Below are 26575 nucleotides of genomic sequence, written 5' to 3'. Positions count from 1 at the left end.
ACTCTATTTACATAGAAAGCATTTATCTGATGTCCGTTAATGAAAGCTATATAGAAAACAGACAGCATGATTTATCTCTCACTTGCTATGTTTTCTTGTTAATTTTGCTTCATCCCCTTTCTCTTTATCCCCAGATCATCTACTGTCTGAAACTTTCTCTGGCCAGGACTCTCCAGACGTCAGTCACTTGCATAACAACAATCTGCCACCACAGAGCCGTTGTTTATCCATAGCTAAACCCGCCCAGTCCAGCCAGTCTAATCCCAGCACTAACCCACAGTCTCAATCTCAAGTCAACACTCTCCAGGCTCAAGCATCACTTGGCCCCTCCAAACGGCGACTCTCTGCCGAACGCAGTCTTTCCATAGAGGACCCACCTGCTGCCAGGGGTTCACAGGGGCCTGTTGCTGTGAAGCCAGCCAGGGTGTACACAATCACCAGGGAAGGCGGGATGACCCTCGGGGGCCGTGGCAGCGAGGAGAGCCTGGAGTTGGAGGTGCTGAAGGGCTCCCGGGAGCAGCCTCTCTCACAGAGCACTTCTGCTGCCAGTCATGGCCTATCCTGCACCAGCCAACCAACCGCCTCAGCTGCCCGTGGCAGCCATCACCGTAGCAGCCATCACCGCAGTAACCAACATCATGCCCAGCAGCATCACGGAGGCCCAACGTCATCATCGCAGCCGCTGCAGAGCTCAGGTAGCGCTGGCAACATTCGTGATTGGGGAATGAGGAGAGGTGGGTCGCGGGATGACTACACCCCAGACTGCGTTGCCTGCATTCGGGCTCCATGCCAAAGTCAGCGCTCCCTGGACCTAGATACCTCACCCCGAGATGGAGGGAAGCAACGCAAAAAACTGGAGAGAATGTACAGCGAGGACAGAGCATCTACAGATGACAGGGGTATAAAACTAAATGTGAAGGTTTAAACGAATAAACAAACTGAGCCTAAATTTAAACACGTTCTCACCATGTTTTTATTCACCTCCACTGCTATTTGTAAGGCCTGTGTTTGAATGTAATGCTCACTGACACACACCTTCCTTTTCTTATTTGTGTTTGCAGAGGACAATCCTAACAGCTGGTTCCCCAAAGAGAATATGTTCAGCTTTCAGACAGCCACCACCACCATGCAGGCGTGAGTATGGCATGGAAATCCACCTTCACTCCCACTCTGTGCATCACAGCATCTCGCTGCCATGTTGGCAGGATACGGCCCCAGTCTTTTCCTTCCAAGAGACAAATGTAACATTCTAATACAAAGTCTTAATGAGCTTTCACACCTTTATGCTCGTTGGTTTTATTAATATAGGAAGCCACTTTGACATTTTTTTTAGAAATAAGCAGTTGCCCATAGAAAAACTGGATGTTTTAGATCTGTACTGGTAGAAGCACAGTTTAGTAATTTTAACAACATGGTCCAACAAGTGTCCCAGTAAACAATGATACCAGCTGAATGGAACGCACCTGTTTCCAGTGTTGTGCATAGTACTTGTTCCTCTAAATTGAGCAGCCAAGAGTCTTTGAAATCAACACATTTAGAAAGCTGGAAATGTGTTGGTCTAGATCGTGTACGTGCCTTAACCAAGACACACATACACGCAGACACACAACTCCGTTCCAGTCTTGCTGACAGGTTAATTATCACCTATCACCCTGACCTTATAATTATGACTCTCAAACAGACAAAGCGCACCCACCATGATCTTTTTTTCCCTTCTTCTCTCCCACACTCCCTCTTTGCTATCCATATGTCTCACCTTCCTTTCCCCATCTGTTTCCGACTGCCTGTGTCCGTATTAGAGTCAAACTGATATATGGGTCTGACTCTCGCTTTTGATTTAAATGGCAGGCTGAATGATGGATATATCACAGTTTAACTGACTACACATTATTGACTACACATTAAACTAAGTGTTTGGTTATAGCCAGTCCTTGAGAACCAACTGGTGAGATATTTTGGTACACTTTAGATGTACATACATGTACATATTTCATCAGTCATCATCTCCTCTTCCTCACTTCTTTCAATGTGCATGTCATATTTGAATCCCAGTCCCTGCTCACTTATTTATAGGTAGGATTCTTCCATTTTGTCTCTCCTGAAAATGAGAACTGGAACATAAATCTCACTCCAAAATTTGGGTATGTGGAGTATTTGGCTGGCCCTATTGCTAACTTCTCTTTCATTTTTGTCTCCTCTTCTTCCTCTCCACACTGTGTGGCGGCCTTCCAAACCACGACTGTAGAATATCGTGAGTAAATCTTTCAAACACCCCCACTGTTCTTCCTTGTTGCTTTTTCTTTTTTTCTTGCTATGCCAGTTAGGTAACTCGCATTGAACTCTGTTCCTCATGTGGCTTTGTGCTAGTCAGTCTACTGTGTCCTTATTCCCCCAACCTCGATGTCTGCTGGATGGGATGTCAATATGTGGATGTAAGATTAAAGGCAAGGAAGGTTTGGTAGGAATGAAAAGTAGGTCATGCCAAGCATTATTTAAATAGCAACAATTCTTTGTTGAAATGAACTCCTTTGATATATTTCTGATAAAGACAGTGTAGCAGTGGTGACTTGACTACCAAAGTTACGTCTGAAAACTAAAACCATGAACTCAAAGCTGTTTTCTTGTGCATAAGTCTATAGATAAATCTTAGTAATGCTGTTTAACCCTCTGAGGTCTGAGTCGTACAGCAACCCTAAAAGGTCAAATGCATAGCAACTTAAGAAAACAATGGCAAATAGAAAAAAGCTGAATAAAACACATAAGAAAAAGGAAAAACACAACATAAGCTCACAAAAAAATAGCTCACAAAACACAGCGGAGGCTTTTTTGGGGAGACAATACTATAGAAAACTTGCAGAGATAAGTTAGCTATAGCTAACTAGCTATAAGCAGTGAACAGCTAATAGCAGACGTGTTTTTACAGTGTTTTATAAATCATGTGATTAAATCACACGTCACCTGCCTCTTTTGTCCCTCACAACACCAATGAAACCTTTGTTTCATTCTTGTAATGTCTCAGTGCAGTCCTTTGCACATTTTGCTTCCTGTCCCTTCCATAGCTATACTGTCACATTCATATCTCCACGAAAACACTTTGGTTGTTTTATAAGATTTTTTTTTTTTTTACTCTATGAAACTACACCTGCCTCCTGCTAAAAGATAGTGTAAACTGTATTTTAGCAGGCTGTCAGCTTTTAAATATTGTGATGATGGTTTCAGAGTAAGAACCAGATTATAATGTGTGGTTTCAAAGAGGTTAAGGTGAGAACAGTTCGGTGACCCAGCTTGAGGCTTCAAAAATGGGAATTCAAAAACAAGAAGGGTTGGTGGCAACATCCAGCTAGTCTAAGAGTGGGCATTTGATTTTCCCAAGGGGTCACAATTAGGATCTACTTGTAACATCTACTATTACCATTAGTGGTTTATAAAGGGATAACATTTCCAATAAAATTACTATTGAGCAGAATTGGACTGAATATATCCGTAGCAGTCCCAGTTTCTCATTTCTCTTTGGGAAAATTATTTTCCTGGCCCCAGCAATCTATGGTCACATCACTATGTTCTGCAAAAACAGTTGTCTAGTCAGTATCTAACACCATTACTTACATACAGGGGATGTGACTGTGAATCACTTATCTTTAAAGGAATTTAAAGGAATTTAATAAAGGGACATGAGCGTTTTCATACATTATGTGTTTGAACAAGCAGTAATCTAAACTGCAATGTGACCAATCAACGACCAGGTGATAATTTTAGTCTTTTTTTTTAATAAGGTTGATCACACATGTGATATCCGTTCTTGCTGGTGTCAAAAGTAGACTGTACGGCTTTACTGTAAAGAAAGATAAACAAGAGTCTCTAAGGCTTTTTGGTTGCTAATGATTCCATCTATTAAGGTAAACTGGGAACTCCTATTAAACTTAGATTACTGGACTTGGTTGATCAAATTCTGGAAACAACATTTTTCCCAAGTTTCTTGGTAAACTTTTAAGGTGACCATGCATCATGTGAGACATGATGAAATTCTAGATCATACACTTTTTCAAATGTTTGCTAACTCTCATTTGCAACTACCAATCTAGCTGTCAGCAGACATAAAGCCGCCCCCAGTACTGCTTAAGTTTCAATACTTTAATATCTTCAGATCTTTAGTATTATAACTTATCTTCTCATATTTAACTCTCTAAGGTCTAAGTCACCATCATCAGCAAATAACCCAAACCTTAACTCAGAATATGTAGGTCACTTTTGCTTTTAGTGTTTTCACCTTTGATGGCTTAGACTTCACAGGCTTAAGCTTATGTAAACCACTGTTTGAAACTATAAAACCGCATGTGCCTACTGCCAAAGACAGTGAAAAATCTGTTTTTCTTCTTCTCTCTCTGCTGGCTGCTTGATAAATTTGGCAGAAAATTTAAAGGATTGCTTTATCGCACAATAGAGGAAGTAGGCTGTCAGCTTTTAAATATACTTGTGATAGCAGATGGTGGAAGGAGGGACAGGCTGAAGGAAACATCTCTTCCAGCCTGTTTGTTTTTGCAGTGAGAAGGAACAAAACGTGAGTGAATTCACGAGGGGAAAAAATTCTGCAATAGCAATGCAGAGAGCTTTTGGATAATAATCAGACTCCAGTGAATTCAGCCTCATGTTTTGTCATCCCAGGGCTCATCAGCTGCCTGCCTGTCTGTCTGTCCGTTGGTGAAAACCAGACCGTAGGACCGGACTTTGTTTTTGACATACGCTGTCACAGATGATTCTCATTATGTCTGACGCCCTGTCAGAACCATTACTGTCCCTACTGGGAAAGGCACCTCGGTGTAGGCATACTGTTACACACTTGGCAGAATGGTTAATAATGTGTTGCAAAAATTGTGGTGCAGAAATATTTCTCAGTACATCAAAATGTGAAACAGAGGATGTCACATCTCAGCACTGGTCTGATAATCCATTTCTGAAGTTTAACTGGGTTCTCTTTCAACCTCCTACAAGTAAGGGAACACAATGAGTTTCTGTGCTATCAGGAAATAGCTAGTCTTTCCTAGAGGCTTTTCATAAAGATGAGATAAATTGGTCAGAAGACAGCCAGGGCAACAAGTTCTAAAAGTCTTGATTAGGCCTGACCTTTTGAGACCTACACAAAATAATACGACCCCACCAACCAAGAAAAAAACCAATACATCCCATAATGGCTGTTGAAGCTGCACAAAAAAGAATTTAACATTCATATTTAAATGAATATAAAGTCGTCTTTTGTTCCCTCAGTGTCTTTTCCTACATTGTGGTTGTAGTTTGTGAGTGTGTGTGCGTGAGTGTACATGCAATTATCCTCAATGTCCTCTGCCTTTGGTGGATTAGATGTCCCTGTGCTGCTAACTTTAACTACTCACCAAAGCTAACTAAACTCTCACTAACCCTACTGGACTTCAAACCTCTCACCTTTGACACCTTTAGTGTCTTCCCATACCACCCTAACTAAACTTTATGCCCGAACCCAACTAGACCCTATGGGCTTTTTAGTTTCCTTTTGTTACTGTGTGGCATTTTAGTTAGTTTTGTTTATAACAAACATCAACTTAAAAGCTGCATTAATTTCTAAGCTCACCAGATATAGCAAGTAATAGTAGAGCTTTTTAGCCCTTGGGTCAGATTGGGTTCAGACAAAAAAATCCTTGGTTGCTGTCAGGCGAAGCTAAAACGAAAACCTATATTTCCAAACAAAACAACTTAATGCTTTGACGTCCCGGCAGGGCTTTCCGAGGCATTGCTGAGAGAAAGAGACGGAAAAGAGAGCAGGAGGCAGCCACCATGATGGAGAGGTACCGTGCCCTGTCCTGTCCTGTGTGGTGCTGTTATAGTTACCCTATTACCCAACAAAGAAAACAACTTCTTGAACAGAAATGCCTTTTATCCGATTTTAAAATAATTTTTTTCGTAGTCTTTTCAACCTCGTTTCTATTTATATTTCAAGTGTTGTAGACCAGGGGCCGGCAACCCTGGGCACTCATGCTGGCACGCGAAGGGTTAACTGATGGCACAACATGCACAGAGAAGGTGCATTAAAAACTAAATATCTATTACCAGTGCATATCACAAATTAGCTTGCATAGACACATCAGTTGCGCCATTTCTTAATCATTGCATCTTAGCTAACAACCCCACCCACCGAGTTCAACTTGTAATTGGCTAAAAATCACTTAGCCTACCGGCGAGAGGGATGTTGCTAACTAATCAGTCCTGTGAAATATGGCCTTGAAGCAAGCGAAAAAAAGATAATTTTATGATCTTGTATTCGCCAAATCGTCTTTTAAGACGGGGGTTTTGTTCAACAGAAAGATAGTGCTGTATGTGCTCTTTTCCTTGAGAGTGTTATTTGCCAAGTATGATCTCCAGATAAGAGAACTGGCAAAATACAAAGCAGGGGGGGATCACATTAACATGTATATCCCTGTAATAACAAGCATGTCTTATTGGCCCAGTTTATTTTTTCTTATCATTGTTATGAGGAGAGCATAAATAGCATTTGCATTTTCTGTTGTATAGTTTCTTTGCTGTTCTTGTTATGGATAAAAAGTGTTTTTTGAGTAACTGTTGCTATGCAGAGTTATTAAATTTATCGTTAATACAATGGTTATTATGGCACATTGACTTCACTGGACATGACCTGAACTATGGTGCATGCATTCTGTGATAGCAGAACTTCATTGAGAAGTTTTTGGTATGACCACACAATTTTCATTTACCAACTGTCCTAATTGCACAACTTGTAAGTCCATTCACTTCCTCACGATGACATGAACATTTTTCTTTTGTTTTTCAACAAACTGGAGGACAACTACTCTCTATTGCACAGTCACATTTACCAAGGAACATGATCAGACTTCTATGGCGTGACCTAAAAAAACTCTGCAAGAGAAGATGACCTTGATGTGAGGTCAGCCACGTAAAAAGAAAATTAAAATATCTCCTAGTAATGATGAACATCTAATCATGCTTTCTGTATTAATGTTCCTGTTACTCTAATCTAGACCATCTGAATCTTGATAGGGTGATGTTTCACCATAGACTATGTCTAACCAGCGCACAGTAAACCCAGCACTCAAGTGTTTTTCCTGTTACCATATTCTGCTCTGACTGTTTGCTGGTGAACATTCACTTTGTGTATTTTGACTCTCTGCATGAGGAACTCACCGTGCCTTCCAATCCCTACCTACGGGGCAATCACATGGCTCGTAAAAGCATTCTCCGGCGCACATGTGTGTGTGTGTGTGTGTGTGTGTGTGTGTGTGTGTGTGTGTGTGTGTGTGTGTGTGTCGTGAATCGTGGAGGCTGTGGGTGGCAGGTTTAATAAATGTTCCTCACTGAACACTGAAGTGTAAAAACGGGTCTGTCAATATACTGCTGCAGCTCTGCACTCTGTGGCTGGCAGTCAAAGCCAATGAATTGATCAATATTTGGCAACGGGCCTCACATCCACCAAGGCTGAGACATTCCATATGCTGTATGTGTGTGTGTGTGTGTGTGTGTGTGTGCGTGCGCGCGCGCGTGCGTGCGTGCGTGCGTGCGTGCGTGCGTGTGTGCGTGCGTGCATACCGAGCTGTGTCACATAGAGTGCAATGCTTTTAATAGAAAGGTACATCTCAGTTAGTTTCAAAAATTAAATTATTCATGGTTTAATGAGGATAATTTTGCAAAGTGTTTTGTAAGGTCACAGAAGGAAAGCGAAGGTTAGGGGCGATTTATTTGCAGAAATATGAATTCACACATACATATACTGGCAGGAATTTGACTTTATTATCTTGGTGTGCAGGTGGTAGATTTAAAAAGCTAGTTGTCACACAGTATGAAAATACAACTCTGACTGACGGATGGGTCCCCCTCTCCTCTGAGTCATCTCTCTATTTTAGGCGCTGCCTTCACCATTCCTGCAATCAACACTGACATGTCAGGGGTGTTTTTGGATTGCCTCCAACTGTGCTCTGGATTCAAATATCTTTAAATGGTGCATGTAGGGATGTGAGCTTTGCATTTTGCTTTTGCACGTTTCTTTTTGCTATTTAGCCATGATGAAACTAGAAAATTGTGTTGGTAGTTTTTTGCTATGTTACCCCTGCATCAGATTGATGACCTGTCCGGGGTGCACCCAGTGTTGTGCAGTGCCACCAAAAACAGATACTATATGGGGCAGACAACCTTTAATAGAGGTGGGGCTTATTATAAATAATTAGCTATAGGGTTGCGACCCATTCTCATCAGTTTCCGTGAACCTTATCACAGTACCATGTGCCTCAACTACATAGAGCAGAAGAGTCCACACACTGATTTACCCGTTCATCCTATTTTTGATGTGATTTTTTCAGAAAGCTAGATAGGCAACCTTAGCTACCCAACAGCGAGGAAGACAAAATAGACACACAAAACAAAATATAATCTATGGCTTAACCTCTAGAAAGTAGAAGCAAACCAATGCCACAAACAAAACCACAAAGTTATCTTTTGAGAATATGGTTAAGTTTAGGCTGTTGCCTAAACTTAACCATATTCTCAAAAGATAACTTTGTGGTTTTGTAAGCATAAAGGCCTTTAAACACTGAGCACATTGCAGAAAATTAAAAAGATTCACAATAATTAAGACATGATTGAAAAATTTATTCTCACAAAATGCACTACAAAAAAATATATATATATATATATATATATATATATATATATATATATATATATATATATATATATATATATATATATATATATATACACACACACACACACACACACAAATACTGGTGGCCACCAATGCTCACCCTCAACCTGGTATAAATATGAAAATCCTAAGTGACTTCCTTCTTGAGTTATGCCATTCATAAGATTTTCACAAAACTTGACCTCTAAGCTTGATCTTGAGGTGGAGGTGACTGTGATTTGAACTCCTCCAAGATTTTTAGTAGATGCACTTATGGTGTCAGTTTGAACCCTTTATGTCACATTGTTGGAGTCAAAAATGGAGTCAACATCAAGTGATTATGAGAATGTTGTAATGTTTCTAAACAAGTGAAGGAAGAAACAGAGATTCTGGGTTCATTCAGTTCTCACGAGAACAAAGCAGCAGGGAGAATTTCATGGAATCTGGAAAACTTTTGTACATATTTCAGGATGTCAGTGGGACAGTTTGATCCTATCTGATTTTCATTGAATTTATCTCAATTTTTTATTTATTTTCATAAAAAAGACTTTTATATACCTTTATACTATACTTAGCATGCATGTGTTAGGACTATAGGAGGAAGTCAGAGTAACCAGAGGGAATCCACATAAGCACGAAGAAGAATAGACATGAGTCTAAGCCCCAAGAAGCTCAGCTGCATATCTGCAGTGGATAAGACGTGCAAAAACAATACAATCTATATTGTACTAAAATGAAGCAGACTTGCAAAAGTCTGCTTCATTTTAATAAAATAACTTTTCTTTACCATTTTATCATGTATCCAAAGAAAACTGTGATGATTTTTCTAAACTGTGAAAAATAAACAACAAACTGCAGACTTTGTTTACTGTTTTGAGCTTTTGAGTTCGGACATCTGCCATGAACTGGAATGGTTCACCTCAAACACCAGCTCACTGTCAGTGAAGTATGTAGTACACAAATGTAATTGTGATTATTAACCATGGTGAACTGATGAAGCTTTTGGACATTTGTAATTTTCAATGGTAGCTTGAAAGTTGGGGAGTGGCTGCAGCTCAGAGGGTAGAGCAGGTCTCTACTAATTGGAAGGTTGGTGGTTTGATCCCTGGATGCAAGATACTGAACCCCAAGTAGATCTCTGATGCATCCATTGGAGTGTGAATGTTGGATAGAAAACACTGAAATAAGGGGAAAAGTGCTTGTGTGAACGAGACATGTTGTATAAAGCACTTTGGCTGCTCGGGTAGAGTAGAAAGGCCCTATATAAAGAGCCAATCCTTTTACGTTATAAAATATACTGTTAAAACCCTGGTCCTCTATTCCCGATTAACATCCACTTTTTTGTTGTTGGGGATTTTTTTTAAATGATTTTCTATTTGAGTGGCTAAAACAGGTGACAATTCTATGAAATGTTTTGATGTTAAGCACCCCACTTCCTAACCCTAGATGAATTTCAGTCCATATGCACAAAACACCCACTGGATATTTAGATGTGATCACTGGTAATTTATCAGTAGCCTGACCCTAATCAAGATGCCCCATCATCTTCTGCTCTGTTCTTCTCTATGTATGTTTTTAAGTTTGAAGCATTTTCTCTCTTATTTTTTTTATATTCTTAATATGCTTCGTCTTCTTCTTTTTTTCTCTAAATTGATAGAAATTTTCGCAAGCACCTTCGGATGGTGGGCAGTCGCAGGATGAAGGCCCAGAGTGAGTCTTTGCATTTGTTTCTGTTGGCATGTGTGTGCATTGTCAAAACACTACCATGCATTCATGCTCTCGAGTGTGTACCATGACATCACAGTGGATGTTCATTTGATGTTTTTCATGCTTTATGCACGTAGCATCAGTAGTGTGGACGTGTGTATATATTTTGTTAGAGTATACTAAACATTATTCCTTAAACTGCTAGTTGATGGTAATTTTATCGCTATGCGGTGTTTAGACGGTCTTTGTATTTGTTCATTGTTGTGAGACTTGTACCATTTGTATGATATTGATTGTGCACTATATTGAACTGAAAGGCAATTTCTGTTTAACAAGACAGAATCCCAGCTAGTTTACGTGTGGTGTTTGTTTAGCTGTGCAGTTCTGAGTATGTGCTATTTTTGAAATATCTGATATGTTTTTTTTTCTTTTTTAATGTGTAAAGTATTTCCTCTGAATATATTCACATTGTTATTTGACATTAAGGGAAAAAAGCGTCCTTGGTTTGAACTCCCACCAGGCTAATCTCAAGACTCTGATGATGAGATTTTATACATTTTTATTACAAATGGTTTAAATATTTACAAAATACAAACATAAAGCAAAACAAAACAAAATACAGCTGTAATGCTTTAATAATTTAAAGATACTTGTGTTTTGGGTATGTTCATAGAAAATCTGTGAAATAAATGCTAAAAAACAGTTAATAATCATTTTGTATCTGATGAAGGTCAGTTGCACTGAAACAGCACGATTCAGTGAAATGGTGTTAAGTAAGAAAGTGTGTGGAGGAGGTTATATTTCTTTTTAACCCTTTTCTACCTTCTACACACCTATCAGGTGTGCAGAGAGTCTGAACTACTTAAAAATACTGATAAAAGAAATCAATATGTATTAAATTGTATATAACGATATCTATAAATTAAAAGTGCATTACTGCAATTTCGTTTAAACAACTTTTTTAATTTTAATGACTTTTTTATCTTGGAATCATTAAGACAACAGAAAAACTGAAAAATGATCAACCATTTGCTAATACAATGTAAACTCTTACTGTTCTGTTAATATGAAGCAACATGACCTGATATCCAACCGGGACAATGGAATTGACTGATTCACAAGCTAGGTCAATAAGACAGAGCTCTTGATTACTGGGTTTGATTATCCTTTGGAGACTGTATATATGTGTGCGTGTGAGTCATTCTCTGCCTCCCCCCAACTTCATCAGCCTTCGTCGATCGTCGAGCCAAGAGCTTCAGCCGCTCGTGGAGTGACCCCACCCCCGTCAAGCCTGAGTCACTGCATGAATCCAGAGACAGTGAGTCCATACTCTCTTAGTTATTCACAAGCAAACACACGGTATACAATATATACCTTAGGCCTTTATTAAACTTGGCTTCTTACACATGTATGTATAAACACCTACAGGTAAGCACACAGACAACTGCACTCAAGCATAATAAGGCTGCACACACATTAAAACAAGAACAAACACTGATTGACAGGTGCCCTGTCACGCAAACATGCTGTCTCTTTTTATTTTATATTGCCATTTTTAAAGTATGCTTTATTCTGCATACCACTACTCAACTGTTACCATCCATCCGCACAGCTCTACTCATCCTGCGGCCTGTCGTCCATCTGCCTGTTGTTTTGTGTTGTATCTGTCTGTATCTGGCTGGGCAGATAAGGAGCCTGTTATTGTGTCCTTTTGTGTCGTGTGCCGTTTGTTTTTAACTCCTCCATTTCTCCCCTCTGTGCTGGGAAAAGAAAATAACAGGTGCAGCGTTTTCAAATGGAGCACCCCGCTCTACTAATCTTGTTTGTGTATTATCCTTTCATCTCGCCCTTTGTTCCCATGTGTGAACCAGGTGGCGAGCTTCAGACCTCCTCAGGGACGCTGGATGAAGGGCTGGACGAGGATGCCGACTGGGAGGAGGAGAGGGAAATGGAAAAAGTGGCCTGCGACGGAGAAGACTTTATCCCTCCCAAAATCATGGTGAAGTTCCTGGCAATTAAATTAACATATAGATTAATGAAGTTTGAATATATGTGCAATCAAAGTCTATCTGCATGCTTTTCTTCTCTCCATAGCTGATATCTTCCAAGGTCCCAAAGGCTGAATATGTTCCCAACATAATTCGTAGGGACGACCCCTCCATCATCCCCATCCTTTATGTGAGTATCTGCTAGTGAGTTTCCACTACATATAGATTTTGATTGACTGGTAGATTTTTTATTTGGTGTTGTTTCTTGATGAGATGCCACAGGAGCTGATGGATAAGTGTTAAGATTGACTTTTTTTTAATCTTGTCCCTGGCAGGTTGTTGGGTTTTTAAAGCAAGCCAGCCAACATAAATTTGGCTGAAATACAAATGGTTGGAGCCTTTAAATAAGTGTTTTAACTTCTCTGTGCAATCTGTGCTGAGAGTGGTCTGTTTAGTAAAACCATCTCATCTTTTTCGAATACGCTGCATGCAACAGTGACATCTGTTAGTACCATTAGATGAAGTCAGGTGACAACATTACTAGAATTCTGTGGGTACCTTGAAAATCTGTATTAAATTTCATACAAATCCATTTGTGGATAAAACTGACATTTTAGTCAATTTAGAAACTTTAATGACTTTTTTAAAACTTCCAGTAGCTTCTAGTTTGAAAGTTAAAAGCAAAGATCAAATGGAAGCTCAGTAAATGATTCGTTCAGTCAAGTGCTCAGAGTTCATTTTTGTTCGAGTGTAGAAAAGCACCGTCAATCATCCACTTGAAGTGACATGTCTCCTCAGCAAAATACAGACTCATCACAGCCTGGCTTTGAGGTTCTGCTAAGTGGCACCATGTTGTTTGTCTGCTCAGATGAAAATATAAAGGCACTCCTTTGCTGTGTACCAGCTGGCATTTTCCAGTAAAGAGAATTATACGACGGAAAGTGCAGCGTTCTTTCAAGTACTGCCAAAATACAAATGTCTTCTTTTTTTTGGTTCTAAATGACAGTTCATTATAGAACCATGGTTTCCCGACCTTTCTAGCAACACTAAAGAGTCCATTTGGTTTTCTGTTTTCTGCTGAAACATCTCGGTGACTGCTGGTCAGGTTGCTGTGGAATTTTCCATGAAAATTTATGTTCCTATCTCGGTAAATTTCAATATGTTGGCTTTTCCTTTTTTAGCAGTATCAAGTCATTTTATTTTGTCCACTGTTCTGGTTTATTAACTTATTTATTACGTTATCCATATGCCCCAAACAACTAGAGCTAATTAGCAAATATTCATATGCTACCACACTAAAATAAGACCATGAATTCTCCTGACTAAACCATTAGATTTATTTCATTTGTTTGTTTGTTAAATTCTATTAGAGAGAGATTAGTTGAGTTTTAATTTTAAGATAGGTACTGTGTTAAATATTGATATGAGTTAGCATTTAGCCTATCCTCAAACTACATGACAGTTAACTAAAAGAAATCAAGTAAGACAGTGAGACATGCATTGCTCTTGTAGTGCAGTGTCAACCTTACAAAAATATTTCCAGTTGTATCAAAATCTTTAGGAAATTGGCTCCTCAGCTGCCTTACTCTTTGACTTCAGGAAACCCTTTTCTGATGAGTTCATGGCAGAGGTGTGGACTCGAGTCACATGACTTGGACTCGAGTCAGACTCGAGTCATTAATTTTATGACTTTAGACTTGACTTGAAAAAATGTTCTAAGACTTGTGACTTGACTTGGACTTTTACACCAATGACCTGGGACTTGAATTGGACTTGAACCGGTTTACTTGAAAAGACTTGATATTTTACCCCAAATATAAAATTTAACATGCATATTATATAGAGATTGAAAATGTGACGCAAAGGATTCTGGGAACTCGTGGCAAGAGGTACTAGCACACGCAGGCTTTCAATTGAAATCAGTTATACAGCGATAAAAAGAAACACAAAAATGGCAAGAAGCTGTTGTATTATTAACTGCAATAGCCGGTCGCATGACAGCCACGGGAAGCCGACGGGTAAAGAGATCGGTTGTTATCGGATTACGTCGTTGAAGAGAAATTGTTCGAGCCATGTTTCCGAAGTAACAAAGAGGCGACTGGATTGCAGCCATTCAAAGATCAAAAATAACGTCCCAGAACCCTCCAGCTCACAGGTTAGTCTGCTCAAGCATTTACACGAAGGTCAGTCTGCTGTTGTAGTTAATACGTCATTTTCATAACATAATTGGTGATATAGGTTACAAGCAAGTCTGGCGCTGAACAGAAATTGTCGCGCTATGCTCCTTTGTTTATTGTGCATAAATAGTGAATTGTCCTGACATAATATTGCGTTTCGCTTCTGTTATTACCATGGTACATTGACAAAAACATACTTTTATTCACAGGGTAAAACAGTTGTTTTGTATCACTAATTGCCCAGTACGATTACAGCATACAATATTATTGTCACTGCTACATTTCTGTGATGCTACCAGAAATTATTTCCACTGCTAATTAATTACCATTGAGCTCAAAGGTCCTATTAATAAACGGTTAACGAATGTGTATTTATGAAGACGATTTGTGAGACTGGTAAACTTATGATATGTACGATGGTCTTTCGTTCTACACGGTGCATTTCAAGGTCCTGTACCCATCCGTCGGTAAACTGTACCTGGGCTTGTTGCAGTGACCTGAAGTTACTAAACTTCACGAGTGTATGCACTCACTCCAAGAACCGTGTAATTATAAATATGCATATAAATATGCTAGGATGAGATAGCTGACTTCATCTAACTAGCAAATGTTTTCCAGGCTACGTTGGTGATGCAGTTTTTTTTTAATGTGTATGATATTTTTGTCATGCGATTTTAAAGCCGGTCCTACAAGCGCATCCAAGAATAACATGCAGCTTATCTCAGAACTGTCGGTGAAAATTATTCTTGGAGCTAGGTTTAATTGAGCTGCATTTTAAAGAGGTGCAATTTCACAATTTGTGTATATTTTCTACGTTCACTATTTTGTCATGTGTTGAGAAAAACACAGATTTAAAAATTACATGGTCTAATATTTACATTTAGCATATAACTGCAACCAGGCCCGGCCCTAACCAATCTGGCGCCCTAGGCAAGATTTTAGGTGGTGCCCCCCTACATCGGCAGTGTAGTGTATGTACTCACAAGAAACCGAATAGCTTTGTCTTTGACCTTTTTTTTTTTACTTAAAGAAAGCAAATTCACAATCAGAATAATTAACAAGATAAAAAAATATATATGAATAAATAAATGAATACAAAAAATAAAAAATGAATATATGAAATACAATAAATTTCATTTCATTTATTTATTTTTTTCACACTTGGTACAACAGATCATACAAACCAACCACACTTTCTATCAATAAAGCACTACAACCATGTGTGAAAAGGAGCAGGAAGAAGAAAATATTCTTATTAAACCCCGCCCCCTATCTACATTCCAACTTATATTACAAGTGGGCACCAAAAATCAGGGAACAAACTAATATTAACATTTCTCTCCGGTCCTAACCCAAACCAAACAACAAATATACCACTCCACATAGTAACAAGGAGAAAAATAAAATTAAATAAATAAAACAAAAAATTATAATGGATCCATTTTCAATGAACTCCAATTTCATTCGCATTCTTCATATTGAGTTATCGTTTTAAGCATGTAACACTTTTTAAAACAATGTAAACTTATACAATTCTTTAAATTATAATGAAGAGAGTTCCACAGTCGTATACCCCTAACCGTTGTACTCATTAATCTTTGTGTAGTCCTAGCTAACTGATGCTTAAAATAAAATTTCCTTCTGCTATCTTCTCCCCCTGAACACATTAAAAATACTCTTTGTAACTTAAAGGGCAAAATATTATTTTTAGCCTCAAACATAATTAATAGTGTCCGTAATTTCACTAAATCTCCTAATTTTAATCATTTTGATTTTATAAATAATTTATTTGTATGTTCTCTATATTTAATGTTATGAATCATTCGTATCACTTTCTTCTGTAATAAGTTTAGAGGTTTTATAGTATTCTCATATGTATTCCCCCAAACTTCAACACAGTAACTAAAATATGAGAAAAACAATGAAAAATATGAAATGCGCATTGTTTTATGATCTAATAAATCTCTTAAATTTCCCAAAATATAAATGCTTTTGACCATCTTCTTTCTAATATACTCAATATGAGATTTCCATGTCAAATTTTCATCTACTATTACACCCAAAAAACGAAATTTCTCCTCCTCTTCTTTTCTCTTTTTTCTTCCCTGGGCACCTGACAGTTTTGGCCGTTTTGACACCTTGTGTTGATTTTTTGATGTGGTGACGTCCAAAAGGAACCATGATACGGGAAGGGAGGGGGCGCACCGTGCGGGGAGGGCGGGGCGTAATGTTGTAACAAATAATATTTCTATTAAATAAGCTTTACTTTGCATTTTAATTAACGTGGGATTATTTTTTGTATTTAGAAATAATAGTACCAGCTTTTTTTTTTTTTTTCAATGATGGACGGCGCCCTTAGCATTTGCCTATACGGCCTATGCCACGGGCCGGCCCTGACTGCAACATTCTTTTTTTTCGTTTTTTTTTTTAAAGACTCGAAAGGACTTGAAATTCAAAATTTCAGACTTGTGACTTTACTCGGACTTTTACACCAGTGACTTGAGACTCGACTCTGACTTGCCTGACATTGCAGGTGAAGGGAGCATGCATGTGCTTGTGACAAATAAAGAACCTTGAACCTTGAAGCCTTCATTCTGAAGAAGGAGTCCCTTGGAAGGTGGTCTCAAAATGTCAACGCTGCTCTTTAAAGATGATGAGGTTTGGTTGGCTTCATCAGGTGGTGGCCTCCAGCTCAGACTGGAGAATCTTGAATGTAAAGCGACAAGAATGAGAATTCTGAGGCCATGGCCATTAGCCGGAAAAGGGTGAGAGTCCACTCTGGGTCAGGTACGAGTTACTGTCCCAAGTGGATGAGTTTAAGTATCTTGTGCCGGTCCATTGTAATGAAGAGAGAGCAAGGATAAAAGTGAAGCTCTTGGTTTACTAGTCGATCTACGTCCTTACCCTCATCTATGGTCACAACATTTGGGTGGTGACCGAAAGAATGAGATCACGGATACAAGTGATGGAAATGCGCTTTCTCCGAAGGGTGGCTAGCCTCTCCCTTAGATATAGGGTGAGGGGTTTGGCCAACCAGTAGGGGCTCAGAGTAGAGCCGTTACTCCTCCTCATCAAAAGGAGCCAGTTGAGATGGTTCGGGGATCTTGGGTGGGTGCCTCTTGGGTGAGGTGTTCTGGGCATGTCCCACCAGGAGGAGGCCCCGGGGCAGACCCAGGACACACTGGAGAGATTATATCTCTCAGCTGGCCTGGGAACGCCTTGGTGTTCCCTCGGACAAGCGGAAGGAAGTGGCCAGGGAGAGGAAGGCCTGGTCTTCTCATCTTGGGCTCTTGCCCCTGTGACCCGGGTGGATAGATAATAGCAAAGATACAGCAACAGCTAACTAATCAGAAACAAATCTCACTCAGTGGTTTGAAAAGATAGAAGAAGTTAGCCTAAAATATCATCATTAACTTATATTATTGTGTACTGTAAATTTGATTGGTATTTTTATCATTAACAACTTATTATTCTCCAGGTTTACTGTTTGGTGGGGTCCTTACCTGAGGAACTTTTGCGCTGCTGTACAGAATAGAGACTCTATTAGGTGTTAAAGTGTATCATGTTGTAATCTGTTAGAGTCAGCACTCAGAAAAAAGCTTGTTGTCCTTTTAGATTCAGTTTTTGAATGAATAATTTTGTTTTTCTCCATTTTATTTAAAGGACCATGAACATGCCACATTTGATGACATTCTGGGTGAGTGCAATACTTGTTTTCTTTTTTAATTTTAGACCTCAAGTGAAAATTACTCTGCGTAAATGTGGACAGGATGAGGGTGGAATAAGTTTCATCTTGCTGGAGTGCACAGATGACTCATTGTTTTTCTACTCCCCTGTGTGTGTGTGTGTGTGTGTGTGTGTGTGTGTGTGTGTGTGTGTGTGTGTGTGTGTGTGTGTGTGTGTGTGTGTCAAGGGACAGCCAATTTGTGTGTGTCACCATTATGGCTGAGTGGGAAAAGTGACACCTCTCTTTCTCTCTCACCCAGAGGAGATCGAGAAGAAGCTGACTGCCTACAGGAAAGGCTGTAAAATCTGGAACATGCTCATTTTCTGCCAGGTGAGTGAAAACGAAGACAGAGTATGAAAATATTTTGACATCATTGTGTCACATGTCCCTTTAAAATAGCATTCTATTAAGTCACAATAGTCCTCTAACCACTAATTACAAACTGACTGATAAGTGATATCCCTGAATGAAATTATTAGTGTGTGTATTCTCTTCATCACATCAATTAATAGTGGTTATATAGTACTGTCCAGACAGGATTTTAATGCACATAATTTAGCCTTTTCAGATTTTTTTTTTTGGGATCAGAATTCCAACAAAATTTTCAAATACAGGTAATACTCGGAAGCTGAGGGATAGCACCACAGTCTGCCACTTGTCAATTTTTTTCTTTGTTTTTTTTAAGGACATTGAACACTATGGTGAGATATTCAATGTTTTTATGTCTTTGTATTGTTGTTGCAACAGTACTATTTTATGTCAGTTGACCTGTGGTATCTTTGACATTTTTCAAAGATTTATCTAAAAAAAAAAAAAAAAAGATTTGTTTTTGCAAAAAGGCTGCTAACTTTGAATAATCTTCAGAAAACCTGGAGAGCCTGTCTTCTAGAACAATTTAAAAAGCCTGTTTGCTTTGAAGATAAGTATGAAGAAATGAGGAGCTGCTCAAGACATTTTCACAGTTTTGTGTATGCGATGGAATAACCCCATCAGTTTTCAAGTCTACAGCGTACGGTACAACGTTGTCTATCATAACACAGACACCTTTCTGCAGGGAGGTCCGGGACATTTATACCTGCTGAAGAATAAAGTGGCAACCTTTGCCAAGGTGGAGAAAGAAGAAGATATGATCCAGTAAGTCTCGCCTGAGGGAAGGATATATGTTTTTTTGTAAAGTACGGGTGAAGAAACAAACAGTGAGTTTATGAAAAGAAATGGAAAAAAGAGACAGAATTCACTCCAGTGCATTAATATTAATTTTACATTCGTAGCAAAAGAGTAAAGTTATAGGTTATAACTTATAGGTCATAAGTCAAGCGTTTATTGTTCATCATAACATAACATAAAGAATTTTTTTTACATTTTGTACATGGTTTAATTTAAATGGGTTCTGCTCCTCTCATTGTGAATATAATTAATACAGCTGTGGAAATGTCCACAGCAAAACCAAGAGGAAAATTCTTCAAAGGATAATGTGGTTAAATTCGCAACTGCCAAATTCAAATGAACACAAAACAACAGAAGATCTGTGTCAGCTCAGATGAGTACAGTCTGATTCGCAAAGAGGGATGCTCATAGTCAAGACTGCGGTCCTTGCTGTGGTCTGAAAATATTCATTTCAAATGGCATTTGAAATTTGAACTTGAAAGAAAATACTCTGATTTGCATCTGCTGTTACAAACTTAATCATTACTTGGAGTATTGAACCATCAAGAGGCCTGGGACCAGAAAATATTGGAACAGACATCAATAAAAATAAAATATATAAAGTGCATTAGAGTTATTCCAGGCCACATGCAGTTTGCATTAATAGTGGTTTAATGAAACAAATTAACTTTTCATTCCCACTTTTCTTTTTAATTTGCTCACACACACACCAGTATATTTTCATGTGTGAGCTGAGATTCTGCTCCTGATCTCTATTGGACTTTGAAGGGTTTTTTTGTTTTGTTTTGTTTTTTTTGCAGTTACAAGATAACACGGCAGGCAAATACGACTGAAACAGGAACGTTTTGTCCTTAGATTGAGTATTTTAGCTATCTGTTATCTAACTTTTAAATATTTAAGACTGTTATTTAAATATATGATGACTGTTTTTCATGTAAACCCACTTTGAAAACCTTAACCACAGGCAGACACCTCAACTTCTTGCTTCTTCGTTTTAGCAGGGTCCTTCAGCTTTGCAGTAATCTGTTTTAGATAGTATTATGCAAAAGAAAGTTTAAGTAGTCTTAATGTGCACCACGGTTGACTACTGTGGAGGTGACTGTCTTTAAAGGTATGGGGTCTGATAGGGTGTAATACATGCATTCTTGAGTGCACTTGTAGTTTTAAGCTTTTAGCTTAACCTTAAAACCACCCAAGTGGGTGGAATCCCAATTTGGTGACATTGTCATTAACATTGTACTACCAAAATACGGTACCTAAAGCACCATAATATTTGGTCTTTATAAGGGAAGTCTAGTTTGAGTCTGTGTTATGCTGAGAGCTGGTCAGCTTACTGATTACAGGTTTTTATTTGTAACACAGGTCTAGTCAGTGTTGCTCACTATTGACAGACCATAAGCATCAAATCTGCATTATAATAGAAAAAAATCACACAGGCTATTGAAAGCAAAAAAAAGAGTTACTTCTTAATCTGCAAGCTAATCTGTTTAAACACTGGCAATAAATAGTATTTTATCGTAACCTTAACCCTTACCTATGCTGATTGTCCTCACCTCTCACCTCTCCTGTGTGACCAGGTTCTGGCGGCGACTCAGCAGGCTGATGAGCAAGCTGAACCCAGAGCCCAACCTCATCCACATTATGGGCTGCTATGTGCTGGGAAGTGCTAATGGAGAAAAGGTAGCTGTCTTTGCTTGTATCCTCGAGAACAAGTAAGAGCCCCATAGTCCGCTACTCAGTGCAAAAGTGGACCAAAACTGTCTGCATGCATATGCAGCATGCTTAGTTGATACCACAGATATGCACGCACACGCACTCCCAGCCAGATACTGTCTATAGGCACATGCAGAGAAATTATTTTTTTTGTTTTCTTACTTCTTGATTTCACAGCTTCTCACAATGTCTAATGAGGTCACTGCAGGAAAGTTTTTGCACATGAACAGCAAATAGGAATTTTAGATGCAAAGGAATAAATTCCAACTTTACCATCACCCCCCAGCTTGCTCATCCAGATCTCATTCTACTACACAGCATAAATGTGTGTGTGTGTGTGTGTGTGTGTGTGTGTGTGTGTGTGTGTGTGTGTGTGTGTGTGTGTGTGTGTGTGTGTGTGTGTGTGTGTGTGTGTGTGTGTGAGAGAGAGAGAGTGCGTGCTTGGTGGGGTAAAGAAAGCATACACAGCACTTTGGAATGACAGGAAAATAAAATCTTTTGACACCTACTTAATTACACTGCACGCACTACACTGATACACTTTTTTCACATCAGTACCTAAACATTGACCTGCCCCAACCCTCCTATCCCCCACAGAGACAGGCAGACACTTACCATATGCAGATACAATCGCATGGAGCATATGCACATGAAACGTGCTCACACACTAAAATATTCAGCAAACCCATCTCCACATGCCAATTACTGTGGCATTTGCTTACTGCAGTATTCTTTTGCCCCATGGTAGTAAAAACTCATAAAGGCAATTGTTTCCTCACTGCACAAATATGAGCTGAAATGAACACTTACCTTAAATGATCTTAAATCTAGTGTTCAAAATCTGTGTGAAACTGTGATGGGAGTGGAACCAAGTAACTGCAGAAATTATAAAACTTATTATGGTGGCATATTATGGTGAAATTTATAAATAATTTCAAGTGTATTAAGACAATACACATATTGATGAATGATGATATTTTGTACATATTGCAAAAACAAAATGGACTTTTTACTTTTTACTTAAGCTTAATCATAACTTAATTAAAAACTAAATGGCAGCTTTATGACACTGATGTTATTGCATATGACATTTGAAGGAGGTTACAGCTTCTCTATCTCTCCCCTGAGATATTTTGTATAGCATGCAGCTATTTTTCAACTCTTCAGTAAAATCATGAGTGACAAATGAGCCACTTGATTATGGTACTTCAACATTTCTTTTGTAAATCTGTTTCCATTTAACTGTGTCACACAGCCAAGAAGTTGAAACCCATACAGCTTTTTAAAATTTAAATTCCTACTTGTATTATTCTTGTATTATTCTCTAACAATGAGAAACAACACCGAGAAGTATCTTTGTGCAAGGTGGATAATGTTGAGCACTGCAAGAGCTACAAAGTGACCTCCAGCATGCCACTGGTGTGAATGCCTCTGACACTTCATGAGGGTGGTCTAAGGATCCAACATCCTTTAGTGAGTCCTGTGCTCACTGCCTGGCACCTTGGAGCCCGTGTGAAAGTGAGGAGGAGCCGGGAAAACGTTATGCCAGTAATGACATCATTCAGCATGACCAATATGGTAGTGGGTCAGTGACGGCCTGTAGAGGCATATCCACAGAGGGATGCACAGATCTCTGCAGGCAACAGCACCAACTGCTATTAGGTATCGGATCATACCTAATGGCAGGTAGGACCCATTGTCAGACCCTGCTGTAGTACAGTGGGTCCTGGGTTCCTCCTGGTACGTGACTGCCCAGCCTCATGTGGCAATAGTATGCAAGCAATTTCTGGAGGATGAAGGAATTAATTCCACTGACCCCCATGCTCACCTGATATAAATCCAACAGAACACCTATGGAACATTTTGTTTCTGTCCATCCGATGCTGCCAGGTTGCACTTTAGATTGTCCATGAGCTCAGTGATGCTCTTGTCCACATCTGGATGGAGATCCCTCAGGACACAAAATGCGGGTCCTACAAACTACCATTTTGAGTTGCTGCAGTGAAATGTAAGCAATTTCTCACTTTGATTTTTGGGGCGTCTTTGAGTTCAGCTCTCTGTAGGTTGACCATTTTATTTTCTATCAAGCGATGTGGCATCCTTTCAACCCATTTAACACATTTCCCAGTCCATATCGGTGTTTCTATCCAGCATGATGTTTTCCCCTTTGAGATCTGATGTGTTTTCTAAGTTTCAACAGTGTCGACATTTTGAGCCTCAGAGTCTTGAAGCATAAAGTGAAACCATCCTGAGTGGAGTTCTGTGAGCCTGCGAGCCATTAATCTCCATCCACTCTTGATTTATTATATGGAAATCACAACAACATGTTAGCGCTAATTGGAAAGTAATGCATAATGCTTCAAAATGCAGCTTCTGACATATTTATTGGAATCATTGTTTAATTGTGTGTTGGATGTGTACCTTCTAGAACATCCAGCAGCGTACTATAACACTCCCTCTGACATTTGGCTTCTCATTCACGGTGATTCAGTTCAAAGACAAAGAGGGTGGGCTTGGCGTGCGGTGGCAAGGAAGGGCTTATTCGCTGCATTTAACAATTTTCCCCCTGCTGCTGCCTGTGTGTGCTCCTACAGGCTCAGCTGGAGAGCCACTATTAATAGACTGACTGACGGAGCTGAGCTGAGAAGATGCTCCACCCCACTCATCAGTCCTTATAGCTCTACTATTCTGTTATCAGCCATCTTATTTAAGGGTTTCCAAAGCCAATCCGTAGAGATCGTATTAATTCTCCTCCTTTAGGAAGATTTTAAAGAGTTAGATTTTACCTGAAATTCTGTTTTCATGTTACTTAACAGCTTACAAACCATACACAATGTCAGACAAATTATGTCATCACTTTACAACACCATACTTTAACTTAGAATTATAGAAAGAAAGCCAATCAGCTATGGCGAGTACATACATTGCAAGTGATAGGACAGCAAACAATAGTGTGCTAAAGAAGACATTATTTTTACTAATGGGCGATCACAGTATGGATCGATCTGCATGTTTGACAGAGTTTGGCCTCCATGACACAATTATCCCATTAATCCAGGCCTGGGAGTAGTACTAAGTATATAGGATAGGTTTGTGTCTCCTCCCAGTCTCACATTGGGGATTTGAGACTGGGAAATGAGTTAACCACTAAACCAGGGTGCCACTACATAAGCAATAGTACATGAAATTGCTTTTTTTTCACAACATAAGCCTGACCCACATAGTATTAAAGGGATTTTTTTTTTTCAGTTCAAACTGACCTTACCAAGCATCAATATGAAATGGGTTTATGGTGATGACTGGTTGCCAAAACAAGCCTGACCCAGTGAGGTATAGACTCAACTGAAACACAACAAACATTAGCTACATTTAAAAAAAAATAAAAAAGAAGTCTGTTTTATATGTTTTCCAAAATAGGGTTAGAGTTAGGATTAATCCAACTCAATAAAAACAGGAGTTTTAGAACCATGAAATACTACGTAACTGCTGTTTTGTCACAAACCGTATGTTTTTAAAATTTTTAATTTGTTCAACTATGTTGGTCCGTGAGTCCTTTGGTACCGGACCGCGAAAGTTGAGGCTCAGGTGTGAAATGTATGGTTTTCAGGGTTTTTATCGGTTTTCAGCGTTATTTTGTCATCGTTTTTATCGTTAACTCAGTTTTCCTGGGTCTTTTCATGTGTGTTATGAATAAATCTTCTTTTTTCCGGTACCGGTACTAGTTTTATTTTGTTGTATTTATCCGCGACACCTTAAAGGCCGGTCCGTGAAAATATTGTCGGGCATAAACCGGTCTGTGGCGCAAAAAAGGTTGGAGTAAGGTATGGAAGAGAAGAGGGGGTCTGGCTGTGTTTTAATTGATCGATGGTGTAATTCTGGGTGCTTAACTGTAAAAGGGAAGCAGGTAGGAAGTAAGTCCTCTGAAGTAAGGACAATGAGCTTCTAGCTGTTAGCATGAGGGCATATTATCTACCGTGGGAGTTTACACATGTTACCGTTATAACGGTGTGTGTGTTCTCTCCTGTTATCCAGACTGTTACCAGCGGATTTCAAACACAGTATCTTCAGGCCCTTTTTCTGATCTCTGGGGATTTTAATCATCTCTCCCTGTCCTCCACTCTGCCCACCTTCACCCAATATGTAACCTGCCAAACCAGAGACAATAAAACACTAGACTTATTGTATGCCAACATCAGCTCATCACCTCTCCCTCCTCTGGGGCAATCACAACCTGATTCATCTCCAGCCTGTGTATAAACGCCTTGTACACAGAGAATCAGCTGTGTTGCGCACAGTGAAGAGTCTGAGGAGACTGAAGCTCTGAGGTACTGCTTCAGTTCTACTGTGTGGGAAGAGCTCTGTGCTCATCACAGAGAGGATATTGACAGCATAACAGACTAAATCACACAGGGGCATAACACTGTGCCCCTCTTGAAGTTACAGTGTTTTTCCGATAACAAGCCCTGAATTAACCCTGAAATCAACGCTTTCCTTAAGCAGAAGAAGAGAGACTTTAGGTCAGGAAATAAGGAGGAGCTGGGACTTGTGCTGAAGGAGCTGAGAAGGTGGACAACCAACTGCAGTAGAGCAACATCAGTGTAGTTTGGAAGAGGCTGAAAACAATTTCAAATCACAAACCAAACTCCCAGGCTCTAGGAGATTTAGGGTGGGTGAATGATCTGAAGAACTGGTTCAGCTCATTCACCCACCCACAGACACTTACCCCTCAGACCCAATCATCTCTGCTGCAAACCTCCCATCTTCAACGAGTGCCTGCTTTTCTTCCCATGACTATACACCTCTTAGCCATCACCCAGCCCCTCTGCTTCAGAATACTCCATCCCATAGCCCACCTCCCCCACCACCATCCTATCCCTTTCAACACAGGTGGGGAACGAGCAGCAAAATATCAGGGTGCTGTGCAGACCAACTGTATGGTACATGTTCAACATGAGCCTGAATCTGGGTAAAGTACCACAGCTGTGGACAACCTTCTGTGTGGTACCAGTGATGAGGACCACACAGCCAAAGGACCTCAGCAGCTATAGGCCGGTAGCACTCAGCTCGCATCTGATGAAGACCCTCGAGAGGCTGGTCCTCAAACATCTTAGTCCCCTGGTGAGGTCCATTGTAGTTCGCCTACCAGCCTACCATTGGAGTGGATGATGCCATATCATCTACCTCCTGCACCAAGGTCTGACCCACCTGGAGACGCGTGGAAGCACTGTGAAGATAATGTTCTTTAATTTCTCCAGTGCTTTTAACATCATTCAGCCTGGACATCTGAGGGACAAGCTAGAGCTGTCAGGAGTGGACCTCCATCTGTCACAGTGGATGCTGGACTACCTCACTGGCTGACCACAGTATATGAGGTCAAAGGGCTGGCCCTGCAGGGAACTGTGCTGGCATTGTTACT

General features: G+C 39.6%; 1 protein-coding gene across 3 annotated transcripts in view; it reads left to right on the top strand.

The window, feature by feature from the left end:
- The window catches only part of nsmfb (NMDA receptor synaptonuclear signaling and neuronal migration factor b), a 68838-nt gene that overhangs the window by 23797 nt on the left and 18466 nt on the right, over positions 1 to 26575 (top strand). The window contains exons 3-14 of one of the 3 annotated variants that reach the window (XM_026186942.1): positions 135 to 899; positions 1062 to 1134; positions 2246 to 2251; positions 5748 to 5816; positions 10338 to 10390; positions 11616 to 11705; positions 12259 to 12386; positions 12482 to 12565; positions 18216 to 18249; positions 18539 to 18609; positions 19334 to 19413; positions 21024 to 21126. In XM_026186942.1, the coding sequence (XP_026042727.1) occupies positions 135 to 899; positions 1062 to 1134; positions 2246 to 2251; positions 5748 to 5816; positions 10338 to 10390; positions 11616 to 11705; positions 12259 to 12386; positions 12482 to 12565; positions 18216 to 18249; positions 18539 to 18609; positions 19334 to 19413; positions 21024 to 21126 (1556 nt within the window). The remainder of the gene's footprint in view (positions 1 to 134; positions 900 to 1061; positions 1135 to 2245; positions 2252 to 5747; positions 5817 to 10337; positions 10391 to 11615; positions 11706 to 12258; positions 12387 to 12481; positions 12566 to 18215; positions 18250 to 18538; positions 18610 to 19333; positions 19414 to 21023; positions 21127 to 26575) is intronic. The other 2 variants (XM_026186943.1, XM_026186944.1) reach the window with 2 other exon arrangements.

This window comes from Astatotilapia calliptera, chromosome 12 (genome assembly GCF_900246225.1).
Source record: "Astatotilapia calliptera chromosome 12, fAstCal1.2, whole genome shotgun sequence".
In the NCBI taxonomy this organism is placed as follows: Eukaryota; Metazoa; Chordata; class Actinopteri; order Cichliformes; family Cichlidae; genus Astatotilapia; species Astatotilapia calliptera.
This window is presented reverse-complemented; position numbering and strand designations above follow the sequence as displayed.